The sequence below is a fragment of the Syngnathoides biaculeatus genome, chromosome 5 (assembly GCF_019802595.1).
Source record: "Syngnathoides biaculeatus isolate LvHL_M chromosome 5, ASM1980259v1, whole genome shotgun sequence".
Classification (NCBI taxonomy): domain Eukaryota; kingdom Metazoa; phylum Chordata; class Actinopteri; order Syngnathiformes; family Syngnathidae; genus Syngnathoides; species Syngnathoides biaculeatus.
Genome location: NC_084644.1, coordinates 32,380,121 through 32,393,017, shown reverse-complemented (window position 1 = coordinate 32,393,017; position 12,897 = coordinate 32,380,121). Strand labels below are relative to the sequence as shown.

The window sequence follows — 12,897 nt, the reverse complement described above, 5'->3', positions numbered from 1 at the left end:
AACCTCACTTTGACATCCTCCTCTTCCTCCTGTTGCTCCAGCAGCGGCGAGTGTTCGTTCCCCACCAGCTCCTCCCCGGTGGGGACACAGAGGCCCGGTTCCACCACAGCCGCCGTGCCCATGTAGCCTCCGGCGTCCACCTGATAGGCCTCCATCTGACCCGTGTTCCACAGATCCACCAGGGGCGGGTGCACTTGGTGGACCAGGCTGTGGATGGTGCTGTTGGGTGTCGCTTGCAAGGAGTGGTTGGCGCTGTGCAGCCTGTGCTCCAGTGACTAAAAAGCAAAAGCGAGGAGAGACTGGGATCGGAACGTAGCTGGGAAAGATACGCTTTGATTATTGTAATGTAGCCCATTTTGTCGTTGCAGACAAGCACGTAAAGTACACGAGAATGTAGATTGTCTTCAATGGAAGAGAAGCACAATGCTTTTCTCAGAAGGTGTCACTCTGAATTCAATCGACCTTTCCGACCTGTCAATCACTCGTACAATAATAGCCAATCAGATAGCCGCATTATCTAAACCCCTGGCTTGACACGCCCCTCTCGTCATATTGTTCCACGAGCAATGCTGGTTGTCAGTAGCGTGCGCTTGGAAAAGTTAATGACCTGCTGAATGAAGTGTCATGTTTTATGCTGAAGAGTCGGGTTAGTGATACGTAAATGCGCCATGTCATGCAAGAGAAATTTCTATTTGCCTATTTGTATTGCATCGGACTTTTAAGACAGCACTGGGTTCCATTACGAGCCAAGTCAAATGAATACACCCACACATGATGTTACTCGTGATCTTTCCAAGTAAAAAGTACTCACCCTGCTTTACATGTGCAGTATGATTCCACAATTTTATCCCGTTGGATTTCAATATGAAGTTTGTGAGGCGTCGAACTTTTTTGCATCCATCGCCAACGTTTCGCTGTAACTCTGACATTGTGTCCTGCTCTGTCAAAAATCTTAATTCTGTGTACATAACCTTGCGTGAAATAGTTGAGACCTCTCTGTAGAACTCTCTTGGACAAGTCTGACGCATTTGGCAAAAAACATACCCCAATATTATCTGGAATACGCGATAGAGAATCCAGTTCAAACCTGTTATGTTCATTCGCCATTTTGGAAGATTGTGGGTCATGGCAACTGTAGTTAAGGGGGAGCGGAGCTGAAGCTCACCATTCAGAAAGGTCCATTGTAAGGAGCGAGAAAAATAAATACTCAGGTACGAACAGATACATGAAAAATCTACTTAATTACAGCAATGAAGTATTTGTACTTAATTTGTGCTATTACAGTAAATGATAGTACACTACAGTATATAGTGGAACTTAACTTCTACCAAAGCAATGCAAAGTACTTCCCATAGGAAACAATGTAAATTTAAAAAATCCATCCCAGACACCCAAAAATATCGAGAAAAAAGTAGAAATAAAATAAATATGACTAATGAAGTAGAAAACTGAAAATTTTACATTAATTTGACCTGTATTGAAGACTTTTGATGGGATATGGAATAGGAGGTTGGTGAGAGGGAGCCATTTTTATACATAGGTACAAGATCTTTCTTGAATCTTATGTTTCCAGCTTTCTCAATCAAATCCCTGGCACTTGAAACTTACTGCTGTGGTGTGTAAAAAGGGTTCCACAGATGGCAAGGCGTATTCCACACAAGGCGAGCTTTTATTAACAGTTCGAGGCATTAACAAGCCTCCCCGGTCTGCTCTGCGACACTCGGATAACTTGATGTGACATCGTTGTAAGATCCTGTCAAAATTCAGGCCTTTGAAATAAAAGCAGCCTCGCACTGTATATAACAGTTTCGTCTTATTTTATTTGACAGTGTGGTGGCTTATTCAGCAGTCGCGCTCCTAACTATTGTTGTGCTTGTTTATCGGGTGTGACTGTGAAATAAATCCATCCATCCATCCGATTATCCTCCCAAGGATCGCGGGGAGTGCTGGAGCCTATCCCAGTTGTCAAAGGGCAGGAGGCGGGGTAAACCCTGAACTGGTTGCCAGCCAAATAGGTCCACAAAACTGTTAAAAAGCATCCATCCATTTTTCACTTTTAGTCTTTTTTTCCTTTTTTTTTATTTTGAAGGTCTGACTTCTGACAGGCAACACAACACATTGAGTGTTGCAGAGCAGACCAGGAGGTTCCCTTGAGTAGTTGTAAAAGCTTGCACTGTGTAAGAGGCCTTGAACCCTTTATAACCAAGTTACCAAATGCTTCGGATAAACACGTCGATTTCAAGAAATGAATGGCCACATCAGGTTTTTTTTCTTTATATGAAATCGAGGACAAATGAAAACAACTATATTGTCGTACATAACACTGCCCACATGTGCTCTGCTCACCTGTTGCTGCTGATATTGCAGGAGCTGCTGCTGTTGGTAGTGCTGCATCTGCTGGATCTGCTGCAGTTGCTGCAGTTGGCTCTGCTGCTGGAGGTTAAATTGCTGTTGCTGCTGCTGCTGTTGCTGCTGCGACAAGAAATGAGTGGCCGCTTGGCCGTCGTAGCCCTCGGTCCCCACGAGGTAGGAGCCGGCCGGGGGGGACGCCACACCGGATGGGTCGTCGTTGATGGGCTCCCAAGCGTCCGAGGAGGAGAGGCAGTAGTGTCCCTGGGAGACGTAAGTGTGAGGCCACACCTCGGCTGAGGAGTGATGCAAGATCTGGTCTGCAGGAAAGAACAAACCGGAGAAAGGACTTACGGTAACCTTGAATGCTTATTTTAAAAGAGTACACAGACTTGGAGTTCCGTTCTTACACGGCAGAAAACGTAACCTAGATTTGTACACAAGTAGTAAGAAAAGGTGGGTAGAGTAGTCAAAAACCGTTACTTCAGTATAAATGACTCAGGTAAAAGGATTTTTCCAAATAATTAATTTAGTAAAATAATTAGTGGAAAACCTCCCAAGAAGAGTAAGTGGTGAGTAACTTGTGATTCATTCAAATCGGAGCAGAAATGTCAAATTGACAAAAAGTTATTTCATTCTCAGGGCACAGAGTCCATCTTAAACTGGAAGAAGATGATGAATACAGATGATATGATATGATGATATCATTCACTATGTGTGCTTTTCATACAAATATTTACTGTAATTCTGATTTAACTGTGTTTAAGTTAATGATAGATGATGTACATTCCGACTTAAAGCCCCACTGTTACGCCTATAAACATTCTAAAATAGACGTTGTAATGAAGAATACATATATCATTATTCACTCAATGTATATATGAAAAAAAATAAATAAAAGCGGAGAGCGCGTCATGCATGCACAAAGTTGCGGAAGTGTCATTCGACATTCAAGTGGTACCCACATTGCCTGCAACGTCTGTTGATGACGTCACACACAAACATCTCACAATCGAGTGAAATGACCTGTGCAATATTACCCTATCATTTCGAGCCGTATTTTGATTATATGCGATCACTTTTAACTAACAACAGACTCTCCGACAGTCTATAGTTTACTTAAGAGAACCCATGCCATTGGGGGGGGGGGGGGGGCTCGTTCTCCTCCCGCATGCAGCCAAACCACCTCGGCATCAGGAAATTTAGCACCCCTGACTTACGTACACGGATCTTTTGTTACGCTATGAGAGAAGGATTACTCCCCTCCCAACTATTTTTTTTTAATAGCTCTATACGCACCTACCTGTCATTTGGAACCCATTAAGCTCTCGTCCTTTGCTCCTGTGCAAACTATTTTTCACATCGAACCAGGTCTTTTTGAACAGTATGAAGAGTAAATCAATCCTCTCGAGTGTTTGAATAATATCCAGCAATAAAACGAGCCGGCATTTTGGCTAACACAAAGGACCAAAGAGCTACCTTCCCGGAGGTAAAACTGGTATAAACACACGAACACGCCTGAGTGGGCTTCTGCTAATAACGTCACTTCCTGCTTCTTCTCCAAAGCGATTGCCTCGAGAGGATTTCCATGGGAGGAGTTACAAAAAAGCTGTATACGTCAAAATCATGTTGTGTAGTGAAAAAATGGATGGGTCCATTCCGACTGCCTTTTTTCATTAATAACATACTAAGAATTATGCATTTCATGACAGTGGGGCTTTAAGTCAACGTAGAAACTTTGGTGATGGTGACGCCAGATGCAAGTGAGGACCCAGTATTTACATTTCTGTTTCTACTTCCTTGATTTCCCTTAGGAACAAATCAGAGTTCATCACGTAAGATGGATGAATGGTGAATTGGATGGATTACATTGGACCACAAACATTTTCGCTGTAAATATAAAGGTATTCAATTGTCCTTCATACAACTTCAAAACTCCAGGAAAGTACGTTTGCTGAGGAAATCCCCATACTTAACATAAACACTACGCCCCCCCCCAAAAAAAATTTTAATAGCACCATAATTTTGATTCATGAGTTGTGTCACATCGTATGAGGGTACACAGAAACACTGCGTTTTTGCTTTTCCTCGAGAGGCTGATATAAATTGGACGCCAGAGTAAAACACGGCTGCAATTTTTAAACTTGGAGCTTGTTATTTTTGTGTGTATGTGATTTAAGAATAATGGGATAATTTCATGCAAATGAAGCGCCATAAACCTTTAGTGTGTAAAGACCTCAACAAAGCTCATTAAGGCTGACTCTCGCATGAGGGTTAAACTATCAAAATGCGCCGTTTATTCTTAGACCTGCAAGCCGCAGGATATTTGGCTCTGCGAAACTTTGCTCTGTGCAAACGTTACCTCGACTGGTAATGCTCTCCTGGTTGACCTCGCTCAGATGCGCCACGCTGCCTTGGTTGGATCCCGACCGGGGGCTCTCGCCATCCATCGATGACCAGGCCAGGAGGGTAGCCTCGGAGATGGCGAACTGCTGCAGGATGCCTGAGGTTAGACAGCAAAGGACACGCGGGGCCGGTAGCTTAATTGGCTGAATAAGTGGCACGAATGCCGAGGAGTGGGCGAGGAGCGCTTGACAGGCACCGTGAAGGACTTTGCCCTCGTCGGTGGGTGTGTTTCCCAACCTGCGGCGAATCGGGCCTCCTTCTCGCCGTCGCTCAGGTCGCTGTACGCGTCGTTCTCCAGCCGCCGCTCTTTTTCCCGCTCCTGGGTCGTGATGCGGGACTGGGGGATGCCCCCTACGCCCACCGTCGCCATGCCCCAGTTTTGCCACTCAATCATGTGGGCGACGCGGCCCTGGGCCATGGCCGTGGGCTTGGTTACTCTTTCCTTCATGGTGCGGGTCACACCTGAAGGGTGGATGTGTGGCATTCAGGGACACGTAATTTAGAGGGGAAATGGAGACGAGTGATGTGGACAGATAGAAAAGAGGGGGATGGGGAGACAAAAGATAGAAACGTTATTTTCAAGTGAGTGTGACGGTTTGGTCGCGCATGTTCTGATGGGCTGTCAAAATATGTGAAGCCTGTAGGGTTAGACTGATATATTGCTTTTTCATTTGATGTTATTGAGCAGCAAGTTATGTTTTGGAGTATGAGTGATATGTTATTACACGATCGTGCCTGACACTTCATTATGTACACCTCCACAGTCTAATCTAATAAAGATCCAATACAAAATATTACTTGGTTTTGAATGACACATGCCAGGGTGGCATTAAGTTCACAATATCTTTACTATTGTTTGTAATATTTCAGTTACATTATTTATCTCAGTGACAGAATTCTGGAGCCAATCAATCATCACACTGAGAGGTGCACCTGATATTTTCTCTTCTTGTCGATCTAAATTAGAATTGGAAGATTAGAAACTAGAGTACAATCATAGTACTCCTAAGTCTCATTGTGTACCTTATAAAGTGTCCAGTTGGTGAATTTATTGTTGAATTAATAAATCATCTGATGCTGTTGTTGAGATTATTCAGATAAAGTAGATATAAAAAGTCTGCATACTCCTGTTGATCATGGTTGTGTAAACTTTCTATATCCGCTGCACATCTGCAGGTAATTTAATATGATCTAAAAATAACCATTGTAATGTTTCAATTTGTATTAATATGGCCGTATACAATATTGGTATAAATTACCAGCTTCACATGGGCATATTTCAGCATAGTATTCAGTCAAAGCCTACTATTCAAGCAGCTGCGGTTAAATGAGGGTGTTCGTGAACATGGATTATGAGAAAAGATGAATGACAAAGGTTATGGAGATGACATTCACGTGTTTAAATGAGATTGAGCCGTCCTGGCCTGAGCAGACGCCAAGAAAAGGAAGGGAGGAAGGAGGGGGTGGGGATGAATGAGTGCGGTCTCTCAATTGTGCATCACGGGCTCCAACGGGTTAATTGGGGTGATGTGACAGGTTTGGCATGAGTAATGAGACGTGGGGGCTGCTGACACGCTAGCGCCAGAGCTAAGTTGGAACGTGCTCCGTCTCCTCACTGTCAATCAGAATTCCCCGGAGTACATTTCTTTCCTCGTGGAGGAATTCATATCCCGCACCCGAGCTGACAGGCGCATTACATCTGAGCCGCTGACTTCCCTGTGACAGGCACACTGTATGGCGACACATAGTACCGTATACCCCTGGCTGTTGTGTGCTCTCTGATGGAGGTGAGTGGATGAGATGAATAAATGATGTGAATGTTTGTGAATGTCCGTGCAGTAGAACAGCTGCGCTTGCACTCAAATAGACTGCACTGCAGAAAACAACTAGATCAAGCCAGTGGCCACTAGTGGCATTAGTTGCAGGTGGGAACGGACAGGGCTGTTCGTTAAACGCTGACTACAGAGTTGCGATTCAATTGCGAAATGAACACACACAGTGGAACTTGTCAAGGTGAGGACACCCCCAAGGTCGTACAATTCGACCCACATGTTCAGGAAGAACACAGCGGGGTCCTTGTTTCACGGCAGCCCCAACATACGAACTCATACAGAACAAGAAGGCTGCTGAATGTGGTTTTTAATTTAAAAAAAAAAAAAAATCACATTTCAAATATTTCCCGTAATTGCAACTTTACTGAAGTATTAGCGTCGGTTTTAGAGTGGAAACCTTGAGAATTTAGTTGACATCCAAAATATCCAGCTGGTCCACATACTGGGATGCACTCACTAGTAAAACAATTCAGTGCATTATTAGAATGGCTTTTTTGTTTTTATAAATACAGTAACATTCTACTACTACCTTCCACTACTGTAGGACAACTACATGAGACCGATGAGGCAAAGCAGTGCATTACATGTCATCTGTGGTATTAATACTACTTGTCATGATCTTGAATCTTATGTCTCGAGTGGTCTAATAGCATCCCATTCTAAACTCCATGAGTCCTACTACGGAGTGCACCATCTACACTACTGGTATTCCAAAGTTGTCTGACTAGTGAAGACAAAGCTTACCAATATAAGTAGTATTGAATTCCATGTACTACATTAGCAAGCTCTATGACCTCTCTAGTCTTCTTCTTTTCCTTTCGGCTTGTCCCGTTAGGGGTCGCCAGAGCGTGTCATCTTTTTCCATCTAAGCCCATCTCGTGCATCTTCCTGTCTAACACTCACAGTCTTCATGTCCTCCCTCACAACATCCATCAATCTTTTCTTTGGTCCTCTTTTCATTCTTTTGCCTGGCAGCTCCATCCTCAGCACCCTTCCACCAATATACTCACTCTCTCGCCTCTGAACATGTGCAGACCATCGAAGTCTACTCTCTCGAACCTTGTCTCCGAAACATCCAACTTTGTCCGTCCCTCTAATGAGCTCATTTCTAATCCTATCCAAGTTGCTCACTCCGAGCGAGAACCTCAACTTCTTCATTTCTGCTTCCTGTAGTTTCTGCAGTGCCACCGTCTCTAATCCGTACATCATGGCCAGCCTCACCACTGTTTTATAAACTTTACCTTTCATTCTAGCAAAGACTCTTCAGTCACAGTAGACACCAGACACCTTCCGCCAGCTGTTCCAACGTGCTCGGACCCATTTCTTCACTACCTTACCACACTCACCATTGCTCTGGATTGTTGACCCTAAATATTTGAAATTGTCCACCTGTGCCATTTCTTCTCCCTGTCGCCTCACTCTTCCCCCTCCACCCCTCTCATTCACGTGCATATATTCTGTTTTACTATAGCTAATCTTCATTCCTCTCCTTTCCAGTGCAAGTCTCCATCTTTCTAATTGTTCCTCCCACTGTTCCCTGCTTTCACTGCATATGACAATATCATCTGCGAACATCATGGTCCAAGGGGATTCCAGTCTAACCTCATCTGTCAGCCTATCCATTACCACTGCAAACAGGAAGGGGCTCAGAGCTGACCCCTGATGCAATCCCACCTTCACCTTAATTTCTTCTTTCTGCCACGCCTATGGCGCACCTCACCACTGTTCTGCAGCTCTCATACATGTCCTGTACTATTCTAACATTTCTTTGCCACACCAGACTTCCGCATGCAGTACCACAGTTCCTCTGTTGGTACTCTTGTCATAAGCTTTCTCTAGATCCACAAAGACACAATGTAGCTCCTTCTGACCTTCTCTGTACTTTTCAATAAGCATCCTCAAGGCAAATAATGCATCTGTAGTACTCTTTCTAGGCATGAAACCATACTGCTGCTGGCAGAATTTAAAAAAAAAAAATGCTCTTTGACCTCTCTAGTAAGACAATTCAATGTACTTGTGCAACTAGGGCACACTGGTAGAACTGTGATTTATTGGTAAAGTTTTTGACACTACCGCGTTTTACTGTAGGATAACTGTGGCACACTAGTAGGACGTGACTAGTAAGGCAAACTTACGAGTGGGAATTTTGGAATAGCGCCCAAGAGACTACTATTGCATGACACATGCCTACTGGTTGGGCTTAGTCGTTTCATTTGTGCAGCGCAGTAAGTAACTATTGAGGTATAATACTAGGCCGTAAGTGGCAGTAGTAGTGGGAAAAAAAGACAAATAAAACATTCATTCTACTAGTGTGCAGATTTGTCTAGCAAGTGAAGCGAAAGTGCACACTTGTACATGGACCTGGACAGGTTGCAGTTCACCTTTGAAGTTCCACTGTGTAATTGAACATGGATCCAAATCTTTTTCTTTTTTTGTAGTGTCCGTGGTGTTTCTGTTTGGGGACATCAGTCTACCGTTTGAGATTCAAACGCCATTGTGGGCATGTATCAATTTTGTCCCACTTTACCAATTCTGTCGAGCAGTAAGATGCCACACAAAACAAGTGACATAACCAGGAAAAGGAATCCGGAAATATATCAGCAGCTCACGAGCTAAATTTATGTTTTATTGTAAATTACACTGGTCAGAATATCTTAGAACTGTCCTGTTGAGAGCCCAATTGGAAGAAGAAAAAAAAGAAGGTTTGGCTGCCATGTAACCTAGCTAAGTGGTTGTGCCCCCACCAATTTCCACTATTAAAATGCCACTGGATGACACCAAAAAAACACTCCACTGAAAGAAAACACTTGACTGCACTTGATTCAACTCCACTGAACAAAACACTTTGCACAAGTCAAAACACCCAAGCTGATTAAAATTCAGTACAACACACAGACACAAAATTACACTATGATTCACGTCACCACTCACCTGTTCTCAGAGCAACAAGCAGCAAAGTGATGTGTCTATTGTCTTTTAAGGCTGATTTCATTCCGCCAATGACTCACGCTGAGTCATTGACTATCACAGTGTGGGGGAGCAGGAAAGGGTGGGGGAAGGAGGGTGATAAAAGGGGAACCCATTCGGGTACCATGCTGACTCCAGCGTCCGTGGGGGGGACAGAGCCAACATGGGGTCTTTTTACCGGTCACAGCACAGACACACACCTGACACACCTGACAGAGAAGACTTAGCCAGAGCTCCGATGCCATAGGCGTTCGAGTTCCTCTTGAGGCGTGGCAGGATGGATGTAGTGTCCTCCATAGACAGCTGGAGAGGAGGAGAGAGGGATGGAGGAGGAAAGGGGAGAAAAGAATAGTATGGACGGTGTGACGGGGCACACAAAGACATCGAGACAGTGTTAGAGAGAGGTGAGTGGAGGGGAGAGGTGATGGAGATGTTGGATTAATACAAATCTACATCGCCCTAACCTTTATTGCATGTTTATGTGTGCTTATTCCTACTGTGCCCACTGTACTCATAAAAACAACCAACTAGACTGTAAAACCAAAGTGAGGAGGGTGGGGGTTGTGAAGGCCCGGGTGAGACACAACCTCTGAAGGAAGTCACCCGATCAAAACAAGGGGAAAAGGAAAGCTGTCACAACACTTACATTGATCCCCTCCCATGAAAATTCGGAACGTCCATGCTGAGGAGGAAAGAGAGGATGAGGGGAGGGATGAGTGAAAGAGAATATTGACATGCATGGAGGGTAGAGAGCAGCAAATTGGCAGATTGCAACAGATAAGGGAGATTGCACATGGAACATGTGGAGGAAGGAGACAAGGCGAGATATGAGACACGGGTTTTACCAGGAACGACAAAGGCAAGGACCAGGATGACAGGGAGAAGGGAGGGAATTGAACAGCGATCAGTTTGGATTTGTTCACTTATGAGGATCAGACTGAATATGCAAGGGATGAATGAGCTGCCTCGACAGTTACACTCTTTGGCTGCGAAATTAGAAACACCTGCACCAGTGAATAGAAGAGCTGTTCAAAAAAAAAACAACAACAACAAAACTAAATACTCAGATCTGATTAGGGTTACAAACAGTAGAAAACTTCCACTACTCTTAAATTTTCTAGATTTCTGGTTTACTCCCATTAAGTACCATAAATCCACCTTGAAAACTTTCTCCCTTGACATATGTCCTGCTCGGTCCCTGTACGACCAGTCTCAAGACTCTATTTCACATTGCTGTCATATTCGTTTCCAGTGAGGTTTGGACTGTGCCAAGGCAGCCATTTGTTGCCGATTTTGATCATAACTTTTTGGGTCAGAATTTCTTGGGACCGGCATGGTCAGGTTTGATGCCCTCAGTATTTTTGCTTCTCTGCTCTTTGCAAATGATGTGGTTCTGTTGGATTCAACTGGAAACAGTTGGGATGAGAATCAGCACCTCCAAATCTGAGGCTGTGGTCCTCAGTCAGAAAAGGGTGGAATTTCCTCTTCAGGTCAGGCATGAGATCTTACCCCAAGTGGAGGAGTTTAAGCATCTCAAGTTCTTGTTCATGAGTGAGGGAGGAATGGTGCGGGAGCTCGACAGGTGGATTGATGCGTCTGCAGTGATAGAGATTCTGTATCGGTCTGTCATGGACAAGAAGGAGCTGAGTCAAAAGGCAAAGTTCAATTTACTGGTCAACTCTACAGTCCCACCCTTACCTATGGTCATGGGTCAGGACCAAAAGAACAAAATCAGATTGTACATGCGACTGAAATGGCTTTCCTCAGCAGTGTGTCCAGGCTCTCCCTTAAAGGTAGAGTGAGAAGCCCGGTCAGGCGAGAGTTGCTCATTGTCGACCCGCTCCTCTTCCATATCGAGGAGCCAGATGAAGTTACTCGAGCATCTGTTAAGGTTGCCTCCTGAATGCCTCCCTGGTGAGGTGTTTTGGGCACATCCCACTCGGAGGAGGCCCCGCGGATAACCCAGGACACGGTGGAGAGACAATGGGTCAATCCCAGTTCTACCCCTGAGCCTTTGGTTCTCCCTTGGGCCTCAGTTCTGTGCATTTCCGAGAACGTAGCAGTGTTCCAATTCTAAGACATGATACATACCCCTTGAAACAAAGGGGCCAATCCCGATTCTTCCTTTTCACCCTCATTTCAACACTGAATCTTCAATTTTGCACATTCACGAGAACAAAGGGGTGTCGTAATTCTCAGCGAGTTTTATGGGTAGAAAGCTACAATAAGATGAAGGGCTACCTAACCCTTTTTAACCAAGTGAAGCCTTGACATTACTTATGTATCTCGGCTGGCCTGGGAAAGTCTCGAGACAGCCATGAAAGAGCTTGAAGCGTTAGCTGGGAAGAGAGAAGTCTGGGATTTTCTGTGCCCATGTTGCTGCCCCTGGAACTTGACCCTTGCAATATTAAAGTGACTTTTGCAACCCCTGTTGTTATTGACAAACAAATGTGTATACATTACAAACATCTCTTAGTACAAATCTGTGCAGCTTGACAACACTGCAACCAAAATCATCAAAATATTGCCAAAACTGAGCATTGCTTTGATGTATATTTGTACAAAACCCCATTTGTTGCTATACAGTTTTACCCAATAATTTGGTTTCTGACTGTATATAGCACAGTATATGTGTGTAGTAAAAAGACAAAAAAAGATGTCAGTAGTATCTGATGTAGCAGTCAGACAAGACTGCGGGTGTGTATATGTGTGTGCGTGCGCGTGCATGTGTGTATAGTCTGCCGCTGAGGGAAAAGAAGATAAGGCAGGATTTCTCCTTATCAGCAAGGCATTAACTAGACCAGGACACAGGGTGGCTAGTGGTAGTGCTGAAAAGTCAATATTCAACATCAGTTTTAGTGGAGCACCAGGAAAGTCAAAGGGGAAACATTTTTGTTCAATATTCATTGCGCACGTGAATCCAGATTCAAAGATGAACTCATTAGAATTTGAAGGTTAAAAGGTCAAGGTTGCTGGTATTCTATAATACTTCACAAAGCCAATTTGGGCTAGCTTTGTAGGCTTTTTACATGAATGTATGCGAGAGTGATTATCTCTGTAGCTTGCTAATAACATTATAAATCAATTTTTTTATCTTGTCAAAGTATTAAACAGAAGTTGAAAAATCTGATTGGACACAAGTAAACGTGACAATGCCAGTTTAGAAAGTTTGTGTAAGTTTGTTTCTTTTGTGTGTGTGTGTGTGTGTGTGTGTGTGTGTGTGTGTGTGTGTGTGTGTGTGTGTGTTAAAATAGTATTTTTTGGAAGTTTTATAATCACTGTAACTTATATGTCAGCAGTTTCATCATCTACCAGAAGTTATTTTTAGAAAACATTGGCGATA

At 43.9% G+C, this 12,897-nt stretch overlaps 1 protein-coding gene across 2 annotated transcripts in view; it reads right to left on the bottom strand.

Annotated features, from left to right (window-relative positions):
• fam131bb (family with sequence similarity 131 member Bb) overlaps positions 1 to 12,897 on the bottom strand; it is a 31,991-nt gene that overhangs the window by 851 nt on the left and 18,243 nt on the right. For both annotated transcript variants that reach the window (XM_061819777.1, XM_061819776.1), the window contains exons 3-7: positions 9,755 to 9,857; positions 4,993 to 5,217; positions 4,712 to 4,852; positions 2,347 to 2,669; positions 9 to 275 (exon numbers count right to left, since the gene is read on the bottom strand). In XM_061819777.1, coding sequence (XP_061675761.1) covers positions 9 to 275; positions 2,347 to 2,669; positions 4,712 to 4,852; positions 4,993 to 5,217; positions 9,755 to 9,857 — 1,059 coding nt within the window. The remainder of the gene's footprint in view (positions 1 to 8; positions 276 to 2,346; positions 2,670 to 4,711; positions 4,853 to 4,992; positions 5,218 to 9,754; positions 9,858 to 12,897) is intronic.